At 46.1% G+C, this 17,359-nt stretch overlaps 2 protein-coding genes across 2 annotated transcripts in view; one reads left to right on the forward strand and one right to left on the reverse strand.

Moving 5' to 3' along the window:
* NEDD8 (NEDD8 ubiquitin like modifier) lies at positions 1-12,289 on the reverse strand. Its single transcript, XM_066604041.1, has 4 exons — positions 12,174-12,289; positions 9,431-9,478; positions 6,353-6,435; positions 1-1,892 (listed from the first exon to the last, which is right to left on the reverse strand). The coding sequence occupies exons 1-4, from the start codon at positions 12,189-12,191 to the stop codon at positions 1,808-1,810; spliced, it is 234 nt and encodes a 77-aa protein (XP_066460138.1). The 5' UTR covers positions 12,192-12,289; the 3' UTR covers positions 1-1,807.
* Positions 12,264-17,359, forward strand: part of GMPR2 (guanosine monophosphate reductase 2) — a 19,900-nt gene continuing 14,804 nt past the window's right edge. The window contains exon 1 of the mRNA XM_066604040.1: positions 12,264-12,334. The gene's annotated coding sequence lies outside the window, so the exon portion shown is untranslated. The remainder of the gene's footprint in view (positions 12,335-17,359) is intronic.

The following is a 17,359-nucleotide window of genomic DNA, read 5'->3' on the forward strand; positions in this document are numbered from 1 at the left end:
AAACAAAAAACAAAAACACCACATATGGAAAAACCAAGCCAATGAGTATAAGGAAACACATATAAACAAGAATACAGGCATCACCATCAGTTGAAAATGGAACCAGAGGGGCCCCACACTACCCACTCTCTGGTACCAACCCAGGATATTAAAAAATGGGGGACGCACCTAAGGTAATCAAAGTAGAGAAAGTGGAAAAAAAAGAATGTGAGAAGAAAAAAAAATAAAACAAACACTCCAACCCAGCCAAGCCCAAAAAAGGGGCTAGTCAATCAGAGCCCGACAGAAAGTCAGCATATTCCTGAGAGCATTGAAATTCTATCCAGTGAAGCCAAAATTTGATAAAACAGGTCATAGGAATCATGGAGGTAACACATAAGATAATCCATGTGTATGACATCATTGGGGATCCCAATAAACATACTAAAGAGCCTGTGGCAGATAACTGCTAGCCTTAATGGCTCTTTGGATTGCTTTTAAGTATTCCATGTTCCGGGTGTCTATAAATCCGGTGGATGATAGAAGCAGATGGTGGCGAAGCTTGCTTCCAGTGAAGCTCAATGAAACATTGAAGTTTTGATTACCATTTACATCTTTTTTTTTTATTAAGCTTTTTACAGAAGTCCCATTAGCAAATTTGAACCTTGTAAATCACCTGTACAATATACTGTAATACTTCTATATTGCGGTATATTGTACCATCAACATGAGCCTATTAAGCCCTGGCATTGTTAAAAAAAGATGGTCATATATGGTCTTCTTAGAAGCAACCCTTGTAGAAATAAGCATACAGCAGGGCAAAACAAGACAACCAAATTGCACAGACCTGCATTTTGTTTGACAACGTTTCCCATGTGAGATAAAATAACCTGATACTTCGATAGTTTGAGCTTTTTTGGACATGATGATATCAATTAAGTTTATTTTTTATTGTTTAGACTTAAGCTACATGCACAAACTGAAAACAGTTGTACCCAATATCCTTGGGCGCAGCTCGGATCATACAGCACATGGATCTCCAGTCCATGAGCTGTCCAATATTAAAGATACCACACATCGATATATACTATTTTCGTCCAAGAATAGGACATGCTGCGATTTTTTTTCCCACTTGGACTTTCCGTCAGAGTTAAAAAGCCCATGTGCATACACCCATTCAAATGAAGGTCTGCCATATCCGTCCGTGTGCATGTACCCATAATCTTGATATTTTTTTTTTGAGACCACTTACGAGACTTGAACTTGTGATCGTTTGATAATTTCTACAATATACCGCAATACTTAAAACATATGGACAGGCAGGTGATAGATGCACCTCAAGAAAACACACATCCTGCCATTCGTAATAGAGGAAACATACATTTCAAACAATTCTATAAACAGAAATGTGGCATATCCATAACATACCCTCTAAAGCTTTGTCAGGTAAGCAGGGGTGCCATGCCAGAGTTGGGATTCTCACCTGTCAAACATTTATGCCACTATCTGCCATCCATAGGTGTTTATAAGGAGGGGGGGGGGGGGGGGTGATCCTTTAAGTTAACTAGCCGAAAAAAAGGAAAAACTGTCCACTTAATAAAATGTATGTGTGCTTCTAGAATCAGCTTATTACTAGCAACAGCTTATCTTACACAACTGATACAGAATATTTAGAGGAGCATTTATTTCAGAGCAAATGAACATATGACACTAACAACACAAACTCAGTATTATACAAAGAAGCTGGCAGAGGCGTAGAGATAACAGTCCTACACCACCGGACGCGTTACCCCAACAGTCAAAACTGCATCGGGGGCCTTGTAAACCTTCAGCAACCTCCTCTGAGCGCAAGGACCAGATGTAGCACTGAGCCTCCTTGAATCTTATAGTCTGAAGCGGTCTTCTCATCATTCCTATTATAAACAAAAAGGGAAAAAGACAAAAAATTTTTGGTATGCTATACTAGAAAGCGAAAATTAATTTCTTCAATATAAGAAGCGAAAGGGGTGCACTGAATTTTTAACAGATTTTGCACACAAATGTAAATCACATCAGCCAAACGTCGCTAACGGCAATTTCCCCAAAGGCTTCCTTTTTAACAATTAACCAATCAATAGTGGTCGACTACTGGTCATCACACAAAGACCTACATGTATCGGTTAACATTTTTATACGTTAACCCTTTCCAATCCAATTTGTATCCTGGTTTTCCCAGGGGGCTTACTCTTTCTGCCGTTGTACAATAGCGCTATCTGCTGGCTAAAGCCAGTACTGCATGAGGTGACACGTTGGATAGGCTCCGGCAGCAGAGAGGCTGGCAATATACAGTAAGAGAACCCCGACGGGCGTCTTCCAACAGCGGAGCTGTACAGCCTTAAATCATAATGTCTTCAGAGGTCAGACAGTGGAGTGGAAAGGGTTAAGCCTCAACTCACTTGCTCCATTTTATTGTCCACATATAACACCTATGCGATAGGAGAAAGTCTAGTGAATTGCTAATGACTTCTTCTCTGTTACGGTGCTCCAGTTTTAGAAGCTAAAGAGTTATTTACCTAAATGAAAAAAAGTTATACAACTTTCTATTATACTCTAAGTTTCAATGTCTCACCGTTCTTAAAATGGTCACGGCACTTTGGCCATCATTAACACAAGCTGCCTCAGTGTAATAACTAGCAAAAGTGTAAATCCCTTTATTGAGCTAAAATGACATTTTTGTGTGGAAATAAAAGAATCCCTGGGCACTAGTGAAATTAGTCTAGTAACGGGGATAAGATGGAATACAAGAAGTGAAAGAGGAGAATGACTCACGGTGCTCAAAAGTAGTCTATAGAGAGCAGAGGGGAGGGTGAGAATGATTTCCACAGATGTGCAAGTTACAGATACAGTCTGAAGAGAAATAGTGGCGAAAAATGCTCTCCTGCCCCTCTCCATTGAGATAACACAGGGGCCGTTCAGTACTGAATGGCGGCTGTTTAAAGTGAACGATGAGCTCAATCATCATTTATGCAGCATAAACGATGGACAATGAGCTCATCGCTCCTCGTTCAGTGTATATAGGGGCCGTTCAGTACTGAACGACCGCTGTGTTATGTCAATGGAGAGGGGTGGGGGAGCGAGAGGAGAGAAATCTCCTGCACTGCCCCGCCCCCCTGCTGGCCACTCTGAGTGAGCCACCACTACTAGCTCTCCTGTGACAGCACGGGAGTGAGGACACACAGGGATGAGTGTCGAACATCGTTTGCCCGACATTCGTCCCGTGTAAAGGGACCCTAACTCTTCTAGTTTATGTTAATGCTGTCAGGAGGATAGATTTCAGAGTTTGAGTTCTAATGAGTGAAGATTTAAATTGGTTCATATTGGGGCTTCAGGATGATATTTAGGACTGAGTTAAAGTCCCATGGAGGGACCCTCTTCCTAACTACTGGTTTAAATGTAAAAGATGCCTTTAAAGGGTTGGCTCACGCCAGCTTTTTACCCATCTTGCAAACAACCCCTTTAATAAACCTTACTATTTCCAGATGCTCCATCAAGCTGTAGTCAGAGAGAGCTTTTAATGCAGATACCTGAATCTTCAAGGTATTGGTGGCCAACCCTTTCTCCAGGCCTTTTTGGAGAAACTCCAGAATCTCCTTAAAAGGGGTTGTCCCGCGAAAGCAAGTGGGGTTAAGCACTTCTGTATGACCATATTAATGCACTTTGTAATATACATCGTGCATTAAATATTGGCCATACAGAAGTTATACACTTACCCCCTCCGGTGCTAGCGCCCCCGTCTCCATGGCGCCGACCAAAGAAGCCTTCTGCCTGGATTAGACGCGCTTGCGCTGAAGGGGCCGCTCCGGTGTGCTCGCGCCGCACAGGTCTTCTGTGCATGTGCAGAAGACCTCTGCGGCGCGAGCACGCCGGAGGCGGACAGAAGAGGGCAGACTGCGCAAGCGCGTCTAATCCAGGCAGAAGGCGGCTTTGGTCGGCGCCATGGAGACGGGGACGCCAACACCGGAGGGGGTAAGTGTATAACTTCTGTGTGGCCAATATTTAATGCACGATGTATATTACAAAGTGCATTAATATGGCCATACAGAAGTGCTTAACCCCACTTGATTTCGCGGGACAACCCCTTTAAGGCTGCATTTACATGAGCGAGTGCCATATTTCTCTCGCAACCCTGCGGTTTTACCTGAGATTATAGGAAAAAATGGATTGCATCTCTACACGTGAGATATCCACATCTGCATGCGAAACATCACTATCAGTGAAAGATCAGGGCCATAGACCCGTACATACTCTCCTACTCCAGTACTACTGGTGGTGGAGCTGGATCACAATCTTCTGGACGGGGTACTCCCTCCTGGCTGTCGTTATCTGAACTATCAAGGCAGTTCAACGCTGGATTAACCACCAATCTGCAGAGTCTTTTAAACCTTGTCTGGTGCCGCCACTTTACAGTGTCTTGGATGTAACTGCGTCCATCTCAGACGCCATATCTGGTCTTTATCCCTGTGGCCATGTCATCAGAGCCCCACTGGAAGTGATGCCTTCCAGCCACGCTGTGTGCCTTACTGCTGAAGGCCAAAAGTGACCTCTGTCACTTCCAAAAAACTGTTCGCCGATCTGGAGCTACCATGGCACCTATGCTGATTACCGTTTGTCTGCTTCCCCCAATGCCTCTGTCCCCAGAAGACCCCAGTGCAACGGCTCTGGGAAATTTCTCATGGTGAGACTGCTACCTGGCAACTGACCAGTAAGAGAAACAAAAATTCGAGGTCTTCTCTTCACCCTGAGGGGTCAGGGACTGCAGGTCTCCCTCTAAGGACTGGAAACCACTGATGCAATGCAGAGGCTCAGCCTTTTAATCTGCAGGTTTCCTGTCCTTGGGGTTGGATCACTCTTGCTTGGTGCCACCATGGGTGAAGCAAAAAGCCATCCTGACCTTGCCCCAATTTCAGACACATGAAGATTACTACATCATCAGTGCAGGTAAGAGCTATAAAGGTATATGCAGAGGTTCTGGCCCCTGCACGCTGCTATACTGTAGTTTTGCAGAGCTTCACCTGTCTTACCTGCAGAAGAGCAGCAACTCGCAGGACACAGATGCATTTTTTTATTTGCCACACAGCAAGAACCGCTATATCTGAATACACCCTTAGAGTGGTTACTGCAAGAACCACAGCACACCTGCTATATTACACTATATGCTTTGAAGTCAAGGGAGACAAGCTTTGCTGCTGTGTTACCTTTCCAGACATCCCAAAAACCAACTCTTAGAATTAAGATCAAAGCAGGTTTCCAGCCTTTGAAGGAAAAATAAAAAGGTTTCCATTCACTGACAGACAGCTGGTGAGGAATGGAGACCCAAAAGGATAGTAAAAAGTTTCATTACACTTAAAAGGGCTACCTGTCATATGTAAATAAATCTTAAGGCGTCCCCCCCCCCCCCCCCCCCCCTCTCAGATAGTGTGATAATCGAGAACGTGATCCCAGGGACCTTCACAAACACAGAATATGAGCGCCCCTCGTTTGTGGTACTGCAACTTGTCCCCACTCAAGTGGCATGGATGAGAAAATGAACTCAAGTCACTTAGGCCAAATGTCTACAGGCAGATCTGACTTGCAGAAGATCTGCAAATCAAGCCGCCTATAGGGAAGCATGGGCGTCTATACATGGATTAACCCTTTCCAATCCAATTTGTAGCCTGGTTTTCCTAGGGGGCTTACTCTTTTTCTGCCATTATACAACGGCGCTATCTGCTGGCTAAAGCCAGTACTGCATGAGGTGACACGTTGGATAGCCGACAGCAGAGAGGCTGGCAATATACAGTAAGAGAACCCCGACGGACGTCTTCCAACATCGGAGCTGTACAGCCTTAAATCATATCTTCAGAGGTCAGACAGTGGATTGGTAAGGGTTAAAGCATACAGATTTGTTTTGTGGACCTTTTGTTTGAGAAAACAAGTCGCAGCACGCTCCATTTCAGTGCGGTTCCCAATGAACCGCACACGCCCACAGTGAAGAAAATAGAAGACCTAAAGAGGCACACAGAAGACCTGGACGGGTAAGCAGTGTCCTCTGCCCCGGGCAGGGCCAGATTCCACTGCGTGAAATTCTGAGAGCTGCTGTCACCTATACACAAGGCATGTTAAACTTCATGCATGAAACCCTATACAAAAGCGCTCACAGTTAGCCATTACACCACTATGAATATAGTTTTCTATTGCCAACAGTACACAGTTTATTTATTTTTCTCATCTTGTACTACAAAGAACTGAATGAATACCTATTTATATAAAGGAAAGTTTACAGAGACAAGGCATCTTTGTGGCCCCTAACACTTCGGCCAGCACACGCGCCTAATTGTAAAGAGTATCTACTTACATTTGTTTTCCACTATAGATCAGCCTCTGCTGTTGTGGAGGGATCCCCTCTTTCTCTTCCACTCGTTCTTTAATCCTTTCCACCTGCAGAACATCATTTAATGAAAATATATGAATGGTTAGAATACAAGAATGTGTCAAATAGCACACATCGTTAAGCTGATCATATAATAACAAAGACAGGCAAAGTGGTCATTACCACCAGCAGATGTGGCTTTGCAAAAAAAGAAGCTGCCTGTCCACGGGCGATTATTCATTGCGTTACCTGCGGCGATAATCCAGCCACGGTTGATATAGAAAGCACAGCTGCGGCGTCCACGAGTGGAGAATCATAGCGATTCTCTGCTAGCAGGATCTAAATCGTGGCATGCAGCGATTCTCCGTGGTGAGCCTATCTATCAGATAGGCTCACCGCAGAGAACTGACAGCTCTCCCCCCCCCCCGCTCCCCCCGCGGCAGAAGATCACTGGCGATTTTCTGCAACGACCACGGACAGGGGGCCTAAAACAATCCCAGCCCTTCTTAAACCATGAAACATCCACCAACCATTGATACGTTATGTACTGGGCTTTCTCTGTTTACACCAGTCTGGTTTTGATAAAAGACTGAGTTTTGGCGACATCCTTTGTCCTTTAACATTACATTGAGCTCAGGAGATAAGTTAAATATAAAATTGGATAATGTTCACACCAAAATGTAAAGAACAAACAATGTATAAAACGATGAAGCCAAAGGCATTACTGCCATTTCTTCTGATATTCTAGGGGATGAGGCTACAGTATATTCAAGAAGAATGAGGCGCCCTGGAATAGACAGCAATATTCAAAAAAGTTAAAAGGGGAAGTAAAAGTGCGCAGTGTACTGTGAGATAAAATATAATCATCAGCTCACCACCGTCAGACATTGCGAGGAACACATGTGCACGGAGATCCAAGCTGCTCCAGAAACGGACTAGTAACTCCTCAAAAATTGTATAACAGTTCTCCAGCGAAAATGGTTTGGCTTAAAAATAACTTATTACATCAAGATAAAAGAACGTGGAGAAGACGGTATAAAAACAAGTGGGACCCTCCTACACGTTTCGAGCCGAATTATCCTGGCTCTTAGGCTGGCTGCACACAGGCAGATCTGGATTCCACAGCAAATACTGCACATAGCATGCAATGGTAAAGAGATTTTTCCTACACACGCGCGGAAATCAATCGCGATTTACTGCTCTTGGAGGGAAAAAAAAAAGCAGCATGCTCTATTTTTAGGTGGATTCCATGCGGATGGCTTCCATTGAAGTCAATGGAATCTGTCCGACCCGCTCCCTTCCACAATTATCATTGCGGAAAGGTTGCAGGATCTGCGTCAGCACGGCAAACTCTTTACGTTGGCCGGACCAGCCGCAGTACAGATTTCCTCACAGTAAAGATCCAACGTTGTGACTTTCCAAAGAGAGAGGCCAACAACTCCTCCCACAGGTGTATAAGACACAAACCGTGTTCATATACCATATCCCTTTCATATCCAAATATTGGCCTATGTTCACATAGCTTGATGTAACTGATGATGTTTCTGCACAAGTAACTGCTAGTGGTATGGACAGGAAAGAGTTAAAGACAATACCTTATGTGCAGAAATACCATTAATTACATCAAGCAATGTGAAATATGTGGATAAGCTGGCTTGAAACGCGTAAGAGAGTCATTCTTGTTTTTACACTTTATTCCTCCATGTTGCTCTCATCTTAATATAATAAAAGATATATTTTAATCCAAACCATTTTTTCTTGGAGTTTTGGAAGTACAATTTTGGCGCAGTCTACCATACAAAACAAAGGCACACTCACCTCATCAGATCCCCCCCCCCCCCTCTACCTGCATCATTGATGACATCTCAACACCAGAGACATGGAACCCCATGGCTGCAGTAATTAGAGAGCAGCAGGGGACTCGGCGCAGTCGGAACAGGAGAAGGGAGGTTTTTCTTCTATAATACGGAGCAGTTTTCCTAGGCACCCCCTATAAGGGTGCGTCTACACGTTGTGGAAATGCTGCGGTTTTGTTGCACAAATTACAGTTACAGCAAAAAAAAAAAAAAAAAGGCAGTGTTTTTTCCCCGCTTTAGGCTGCATGTTAATGGGCATTATTCCGCGTTTCTATGGAAAGCGCAGCCGCGGCGTCCACGAGCAGAGAATCATAGCGACTCTCCGCTTGCGGGATTCAAATCGCAGCATGCTGCGATTTGCCATAATTTCTCCACGGTGAGCCCATGTGTCAGATAGGATCAGTGCGGAGTCAGCTGTCTCCTGCTCCCCGGCGGCGGCGGCTCCTCCCACGGGATATTGCTACGCCCGTGGACAGGCAGCCTTACACGTGAACAGGATTTGCTTTAGTAGTAAATGTTTCCACTGTGGTTTTTCAGCAACGTGTGGATGCAGCCTTAAGCAATCTATTGTCTACCCTACTTTTCTGTACATTTAAATGAATCATTTCATGAGAAAAGCAAACCACGTTGACAATATTCCACCTTCAATTCATTGGTTAAGAAGCGCTGCTGTTGGAACAGTCGGCAGTCCCTGACTACCTCTGAGGTCCCCGTTGTCATTTCCGTAGCTCAACAAACATCATATATATTGATGTTAAACCTGGACCGGCAGCAGTTTGCCTGCTTCACTCTCCAGGCCCGCTCTACCTAGTTCTTAGCATCGGCTTCCATCAGTGCCAGGCAGGCGCCACCAAGGAAAACAAATGATGGCAATCAACTTCTTTCAAACAATGGTGCACATTTACTAAAGGCTGTCTATGGACAGCATAAAGCTGGTCGGGCCGTCTGAAGATGCTCCAAGTTTCTCACAGTGTATTAGTTTGACAGATTGAGTGCAAATTTGACTCAGTTTTGTTTTTTTTCCCTTACGCCATCTCTTGGGTGTTATACTTTAGACCAGTTTTCAGCACCTAAATAGTGGGGCACACCAGCATTATATTTGGTGCATTTCATAACTCAACAATCTGTCTAGAATGCACAAACATTGTGGCACAACAGAGCTGGTAAACCTGTCCCCATGTTTCGGTAGTAAGGTTGGGCTCAGTACCTTATCAGTGGGCTCAATGTCAATTTCTATCTCCTTCCCGGTCAGCGTCTGGAAAGACAAAATATCAAATTTATGCGTATAGCCATAAAGTATTAGACAAAAGAGTAAACAAGGAAAATAAATAATGGGACAATCAGTGATGAGCAGTCAGAGAAATAACTGGAGAGTCTACGGCGACAAATATCAGTCCTGAACAATAGAAACCTGTTCCAAGAGTAAAGGCCCATTTACACTGGACGATTATCGCTAAAAATTCGTAAATGGGCCTTAACTCAGATGGGGAAATTCCATGTCACTTTGGGTATATTTGAGGGGAGCAGTCTAAGGCCCAATGCCCACAGGCGGGTTTGATTTGCGGAATATGTTAGGGAGATCTGCAAATAAAGCCTCCCATAGAGATGCATGGGCGTACACAAATGGATTAAAACACGCAGATTTGATTTGCAAACAAAATCGCAGCACGCTCCATTTTTCTGCGGATCCCACATGGACGGCTTCCATTGAAGTCAATGGAAGCTGTCTGATCTGCGGCCCGCCCACAGCTGACGCTGCGGATGTGCCGCGGTAAAGCAGATTAAAAAAAAGACAAACAAAAAAAAAACACAGTACTGCGCATGTCTGACAGCGAGCCGTGAGGACCAAGCGCAATACAGAGAACTCTGCAGTGGAGGGATCTGTGCGGATGCCGCTGCAAGGGAATGCAGGACTCACTGGCCGCGGCAGTGCTGGACGGAATCTACACGTGCCGTGAACATGAGGCCCAAGTTATATATTTTTTAAATGAGTGCTCCCCACATGTAAAAATAATAAGTCATCCTATGCTTGCATCTTCTGGCCCCCTGCAGCCGTCCCAGCGATAATCACCCCTGTGCAAGGATCATGCATGGAGGTGGCTGACACATCGCTCACTCGCCATTTACATGGATGAACGACAGGCTATGCAGAACGATGCAGCGGCGGATCAATGATTATATTTAAGTCTGCATGAAAGATCCGATCAGTAATTTATCGCTCATCATTCTCTCAATGCATGAGCACAGAACGCTTAAAGGGGTTGTCCCGCGCCGAAACGGGGTTTTTTTTTTCCAACCCCCCCCCCCCGTTCGGCGCGAGACAACCCCGATGCAGGGGTTAAAAAAAGAACACCGGAGAGTGCTTACCTGAATCCCCGCGCTCCGGTGACTTCTTACTTACCTGCTGAAGATGGCCGCCGGGATCCTCTCCCTCGGTGGACCGCAGGGCTTCTGTGCCTCCTGATTGGCTGGAATCGGCACGTGACGGGGCGGAGCTACACAGAGCCGGCATCCTGCACGAGCGGCCCCATTGAGAAAAGAAGAAGACCGGACTGCGCAAGCGCGTCTAATTTGGCCATTAGACGCCGAAAATTAGACAGCACCATGGAGACGAGGACGCCAGCAACGGAACAGGTAAGTGATAACTTCTGTATGGCTCATAATTAATGCACGATGTATATTACAAAGTGCATTATTATGGCCATACAGAAGTGTATAAACCCACTTGCTGCCGCGGGACAACCCCTTTAATTCGACTGATTCGCGCGATGATCGTGCCGTGTAATAGGGGCTTTATTTTGCTGATGTAAACAGGATTTATTTCCGCCTTCAATGTGACCCGTTATCTGTACATAAGAGGCATGTGTCGCCAGAGTTGCCACAATATCACTCACGAGCCCAAAGAGACAGACCTTGCGGCACATGATTCTTGGGGCCACAAAATGTATAAATACAGGGACACTGCGCCAGTAACTCTGTAGGATATCACACTCCTAAGGCCGGCTGTACATGGGCAATCCGGATTTCGCATACAGGAGCCCGCAGCGGATCTATCGCTGACCGTGGCCGGCGACCGTGCGTACCTTGTCTTTTCTGTAATATGGATGACCGCGGGCGCTCGCTGTCAGTTATGTGAAGTACAGATTTTTTTTTTTTTATTTGCTTTTCCCGCACCGCCGCTAGGCGATGAAGGAGATCGCCGCGGCCTATCCGCAATGTTAATTGCGGATGGGCTGCTGATCGGACAGCTTCCATTGAGCCCGCAGCAGAATAGAACAGGCTGACATTTTTCCTCCTCACAATCTGGCTTCCATGAAGGTTGAAGGAAAAAGCGATGTTCCATAGCGGGTCCTGAACAACATTTGCTGCAGATCCTCCGTGCGGACGCCGACCGCAGATTCCACAGCAAATATCCGTTTGTGCGCAGCCGGCCTAAAACATCCGCATATATTACCCTCACCAACCACCGTGGGCAAGCTGCGGAAGGAGACACACGCCTGGCGTGTAAACGGGAAGGACCGTAGTAGATTCTGTGCGCGAACCTAACCCATATCCGCTTCTAACGCTGACCATAGGAGCGCCGGACCCCCAACATATCCCCGCCTTCCTCCACACCCATTTATGAAGAGTTTTCTCCTTTAATGGAGCAATACTTTGTACTAGATGACTATCGATACTGGAGACAGTCAGAAATTGGCACTGCGCCGGCCTCATGTCACGGCTGCCCAGATCAGATGTGAAGGACGCTTCCAGGGGCCACAGGGTGGGCAAATATATAACCTGGCAGCCACCGGCTGGGGGAGGCGAGAGACCCTGGATGCCATGGCCACTGATAACACTGCACTGGGGCATTGTGTGAGGAAGGTGCATATACAGCGCCCCCTACACTGCAGCCCGGCTATACTGGCCGGAGGCTGCCACTATCCCCGGCCTCCCCATCACACACCCACCTTCACTTTGATCAGCATGCTGGCGTCGTCCTAGGTGCCTCTCACTGCCGTACAGCCGGGTCTCCCTCTTCTACTAGTCACTTCCGGTGCCGGAGGCCACGTGACAGGAAGTGGCTGCTGCCAGGGACGTGACGTCACCCGGGCCGCTCGCCGCGCTGTAGGTGTGTATACTGGCTGCGTGCTCCGGTCCTCTGCCCCCCGGGCCGGTCGCTCCCGCCTGCCGTTACTGACATTTATGGCTTCCTTTTTCATGTTTGTTCTGCCTGTCATATCTGTGGCTTGTTGTCTTCTCGCCTGTGTGTGACGGCTGTAACCAGGGTGACCTTCATCTTATGAAACTGCCTTCGTTGCCCATAGCAACCAAACTACAAATGGCTGTTTTTGCTGTGTTTTATTAATAGTTAGTTTCAGGCATATATGAACATGCTCTGCATACGCAAAAAGTACAGTAGACTACGAAGGCGTATGCAAATCAGCCTTATTTATAGCGCAAATATGTTGGGGTGAAGCATGCGCGTTTACACATACACCTGTGTGAAGCCGTCCTAAGGCCGCATTCACACCAGCCACGTGCACGTTCAGGCCAAGTCTGAGATGGACAGAACTCTAATGGGGAAAAAACTTCATCTGAAGGGTTAATTTACGTGTGATTTTATTTTTTTTTTTCACTTGGACCAATAATCCACATGTGAAAAATCATTCCATATTTTATTTGGGCGCAATTCTTGTTCAAGAATCGCCCGTTATTTATCTGTAGGAGGATGGGATAGAGCAGATGGTGTTCACAGGCTAGGCCAGGGCCATCCGTTCTTAATGCATATTACTGTGGGGACCAAGTGACAAAAGAAACGGGAAGTGCAGATCGGGGAAGAACATGCGTGAAAACAGAGCGTGAAAGCAAACTGCGCTTAAAGCATGTCAAATGCATGGAAATTGGTCAGTTTTTCACTGACCAAAATTGCACTTGTCCATATAAATACAGCTTCAGGCAATCATGCTGCAAGTTGGGTCCCCGGTGCTGAGAACAGCGGGTCTTGGGAACCAGGTAGAAACATGCAAGCTATCGGATTGATAAGAACCTTTCATGCAGCCAAACAAGGTCAACCCAGGATTAATGGCCATTGAGCCTGCCTGAAGGGTGGTGGTTGTGGTGGGGGTAATGTTACAATCTGCAGGAATGCTCCTGCTGTTTCATCATCCCTTGTCTACTAGTTTGTTGTTGGGACGGTTGCTAAGCAACCGTCCCACAGCTGATCCTTTACAATGGGTCAGCTGACCATAGTGCTGGAGCTCTTGTGGAGAGGAGTTCCTGATTTGTTAGCCTCTCTTTTAAATATTCCTGGCTTCTACGGTGTTATGCTGGTTATGATGTAAGCTATGTGCATGTGAATATATTCTTTATTTGCTTCTAGTATATGGTTCCTGGTCCAGCTTTGTCAGTGTAGTTTTATTCTTGTGGTTATTTCTAGTCCAGCCCTTCTTAGACTTGTAGTTTGTTGTTTTGGGTTTCCCTGTTTATATCTTTGTCTGCTTTATAGCTCACCTCAGTTTTTTTGTTTGTTTTTTTTTTGTCATTGTGTCTTTCCATTGTTTGCCAAGGTCAGTAGGGTTTCCATTAGGGATATGTCTAAGGATATGCATGGACAATAGTATGTGGCGTTAGGCCTCCTGCACAAGGGCGGATTTGCATTGCGAAATCTGGAGCGGGATTCCGCATCCAGTTTCTGTAGCGAATCCAGCCCATGGCATATGAGAAAATGCGATTTGCTGCCCACAAGCGGAAATGGATTGTGATTTTTCCACTCACGGGGGAGAAATCGCAGCATGCTGTGATTTTGTGCGAACTATGGACAGCCAGCTTCCATTGAAGTCAATGGAAGCCGTCCGTGCCGCGGCTATTCTGTAATCATCATTGCAGAATGGTCGCAGGAGCCGCGTCAGCACCATAGCAATGGTGCAGCATACTGTGTACTGTGCATGTGACGGCCGGCGCTCCAGCTAGGGTGACCGCATGCAGGGTCCGACCCACTCGTGTGCAGGCGGCCCTAAAGTCAGCATCAGGGATAGAATAATGGAAGATTTAGGGACCACTGCCGATCAGCTGATCAGCTCCCATTCACTTCAGTGGGACTGGGCTGCACTACCACGCTGGCCGCCGTGACAGACTGCTTTTTGAGGGCTCCATCCAGACACAAACTCCATCACGTGAGCTAATCCGTGGGAGTCCCGGGTGGGTGACCCCTTCCTGTCTGCTACTGATGAGTTGTCCTGAGGATAGGTTATCAGTAGCGTTAAACCCCTCTAAGTGGACGTTTGTAGTTAGTTAAACTGTCAATGTTATGCAGCAAGTCCCAGTAAGGGCTCCTGGACACTGGCGATCGCGATATCGCTCAATTTTTTAACGCCAATGTCAATAGGACTTACTAATGTTAAAAACGCATCGCACAAAAATCGCAAAGCACAAATTTGCAATTTTTGCGTGATACATTTTTAACATTAGAAAGTCCTATTGACATTTGCGTTAAAAAAATGCAGCGATATCGCGATCGCCAGTGTCCAGGAGCCCTTAAAGTAGACTTGCGCTTGAACTAAGGACCCTCTTCTTTTAGCTCTGATTAAAAGATTTACACGTACCGTTATTCCTTTTTGTTGTTTTTTTGAATTACAACACATCACTTCCAGTTGGCTGATTCCTCTGCTTCCTATGAGGTTATGTACATTGCTGTCAGTCTTCTTCCTGCCAGCCAATGTACGTTACGTCACAGTTCACAGGCCAGCAGGGGGAGTGCAGATCTACTTCAGAGACTGCTCCTACGTGCTGTCTCTGAAGTAGATCAGAATTCCTTCCTAGGCAGTGAACGCTACGCATATTAGCCTTTTACTCCCTACTTCTACATGAGCCAACCTAAACAACCAATGACCGGGAATCAGCCAAACCAAATAACCAATCACTGTGAATCAGGCAACTGAAATAAGCAATCACCAGGAATGAATAAATCAAAACAACCAATCAGGTTGCGAATCGTGTGCATTTGGGGAGTAATATAGATATATGCGAACACTACAGCACAGGGACCTGACCTTCACTGACCCGGCAGGAAGAGAATGCGAGGAATGCAGCCTTCATAACAATGAGGTGACCCTGGGGGCACTGCAGAAGCTCAGCCTAAGGCTGCCTATCTGACAGATAGGCTGACCGCGTAGAATCGTGGCAAATCGCAGCATGCTTCGATTTGCCAGCTGCGAGCAGAGAAGCACAATCATTCTCCGCTCGTGGACAGGGGGAAGCGCTCTCCATAACAATGCTATGCAGAGCTTTCACTGCGTTCCCCGCGGCCGGATTATCGCCGCGGGGAACGCAATGAAAACCCGCCCATGGACAGGCAGCCAAAGGAAGACATGGTAAGGAGACTGATGGGGGAGGAATAGGCGAGTATAGAATTTCATTTTTTTTCTTAACACCACCCCTTTAAGGATTGCCAACTATGACAGTCGGGGAGAGGGGGTGTTTGAAATATAAGCCCTCCCCCGAAATAAGCCCTAGCTAAAATACATGAAAAAAAAAAGAAGAGCAATCTTCACCTAGCCTGCAGCGTCTTGAGTCCGCTGCGCTTGTCTCCGGCGCAGTGGAAGGCTTCCGTGTCCTCTGCGCTGACATATCACTCTCTTTTTTGAGAGCTGTGATTGGATCAAGCGCCATCTCATTTACAGCCTTTCAGTGAATAACATCACTGAATGGCTGTGATTGGTTCATCGAGCGCCGTCTCTGACTGGCTGAGCCAGTGGCGCTCGTGATCCAATCACAGCACTCGCTTGCTGGAGGCGGGGTATTCAAAGCCCCGTCACCAGGAAGAGAGTGCTATGTCAATACTGAGGACACCACAGCCCGTCGCAGCACCAGAGACCAGATGCCGCGGGCCAGGTGAGTATAAGACACTCTGCCTTTTTTGGGACAAAAATCAATATAAGATAGTGTCTTATTTTCGGGGAAACACTGTAACATCCACTGATAAGCCAACTGCACAATGTTATGAATGAGGCAATGCTTTAGGTCTCTGCGCAGCCGGGTGGCCATGAGCATCACTGTACAGGGGAGATTTAAAAGGTAACAATCATAAAGTGATGGCATATCCCAGCAATATACCAATACATTATATGATGGAAAAAGGCAATTTTCACTGGTTTCTTCAATTTTCTTTCTGCTTTTTGTGTTGTTTTTTTTTTATCTCCCATGTTTCCCTATGGAACCTTCTTTTTATCGCATTGCAAAGCACGCACTTTTCGAGCAATGCGTTTTTAACATTAGAAAGTCCTATTGACTTTCACGCTAAAAAATCGTGCCTGGCAGCGCTGTTTTAGTGTAAAAAAACAGCGCTGGCACCCAAAAATCGCATGATAAAAGTAGCAATTTTGCTGCGATTTTTCCTGCGCCGATATCGCGATCGCCAATATGGAGGGGCCCTTAGTCCATCTTCATGCCATCTCTTCCTTATGTAAGCAATGCACCTGACCATCTGCATAATGTGGTTCATCAGACTAGGTCACCTTCTGCTTCTCTGTCGTCCAATTCTGAGGCTGACATGTACATTGTAGGCAATTCGGTGGTGTACATAGGTTGGTACAATCACAGCCATTCATTGAGCGCTAGCTGTGATTGGCTAAGCGTCAGCCAATCACAGCCTGCGCTTCCAAAAGGCAGGGATTTTTGAATTCCCGGCACAAAGAGAAGATGAGGATCAGTGCTGGGGACTTGGGGAGAAGATGCGGGAGAGGTGATGTATGTGTATTTTTTTCTTCTTCAGATATGGCTTATTTTCGGGGAAGGGCTTATATTTCACGCCTCCCACGAAAATCCTCGCTACAAAGTTGCAGCATTGCCACGAGAAGACGCAGCAATATCGCACGGACCAGCGATGCAATATCACTGCGATTTTCTCGCGGCAATGCTGTGTCACCCATGTGAACGAGGCCTTATATCCAACTCTCGACAGGTGCCATTGTCAAAAGATAATCAATGTTATTCACTTCATCTGTCAGTCCCTCTAATTAGTGTGCATCTGGTAGATTAGCACAATGTAGGGTAAAGATGGAAAAGTGTAGGATCAGACTACAAGGATGACCTTTTAGGGGTTTTAAAGCTTCATCACTATGTAAATGTGAAGTTCTACGACTTTCTAGTATACTGC

This window comes from Eleutherodactylus coqui, chromosome 5 (genome assembly GCF_035609145.1).
Source record: "Eleutherodactylus coqui strain aEleCoq1 chromosome 5, aEleCoq1.hap1, whole genome shotgun sequence".
NCBI classification, from domain to species: domain Eukaryota; kingdom Metazoa; phylum Chordata; class Amphibia; order Anura; family Eleutherodactylidae; genus Eleutherodactylus; species Eleutherodactylus coqui.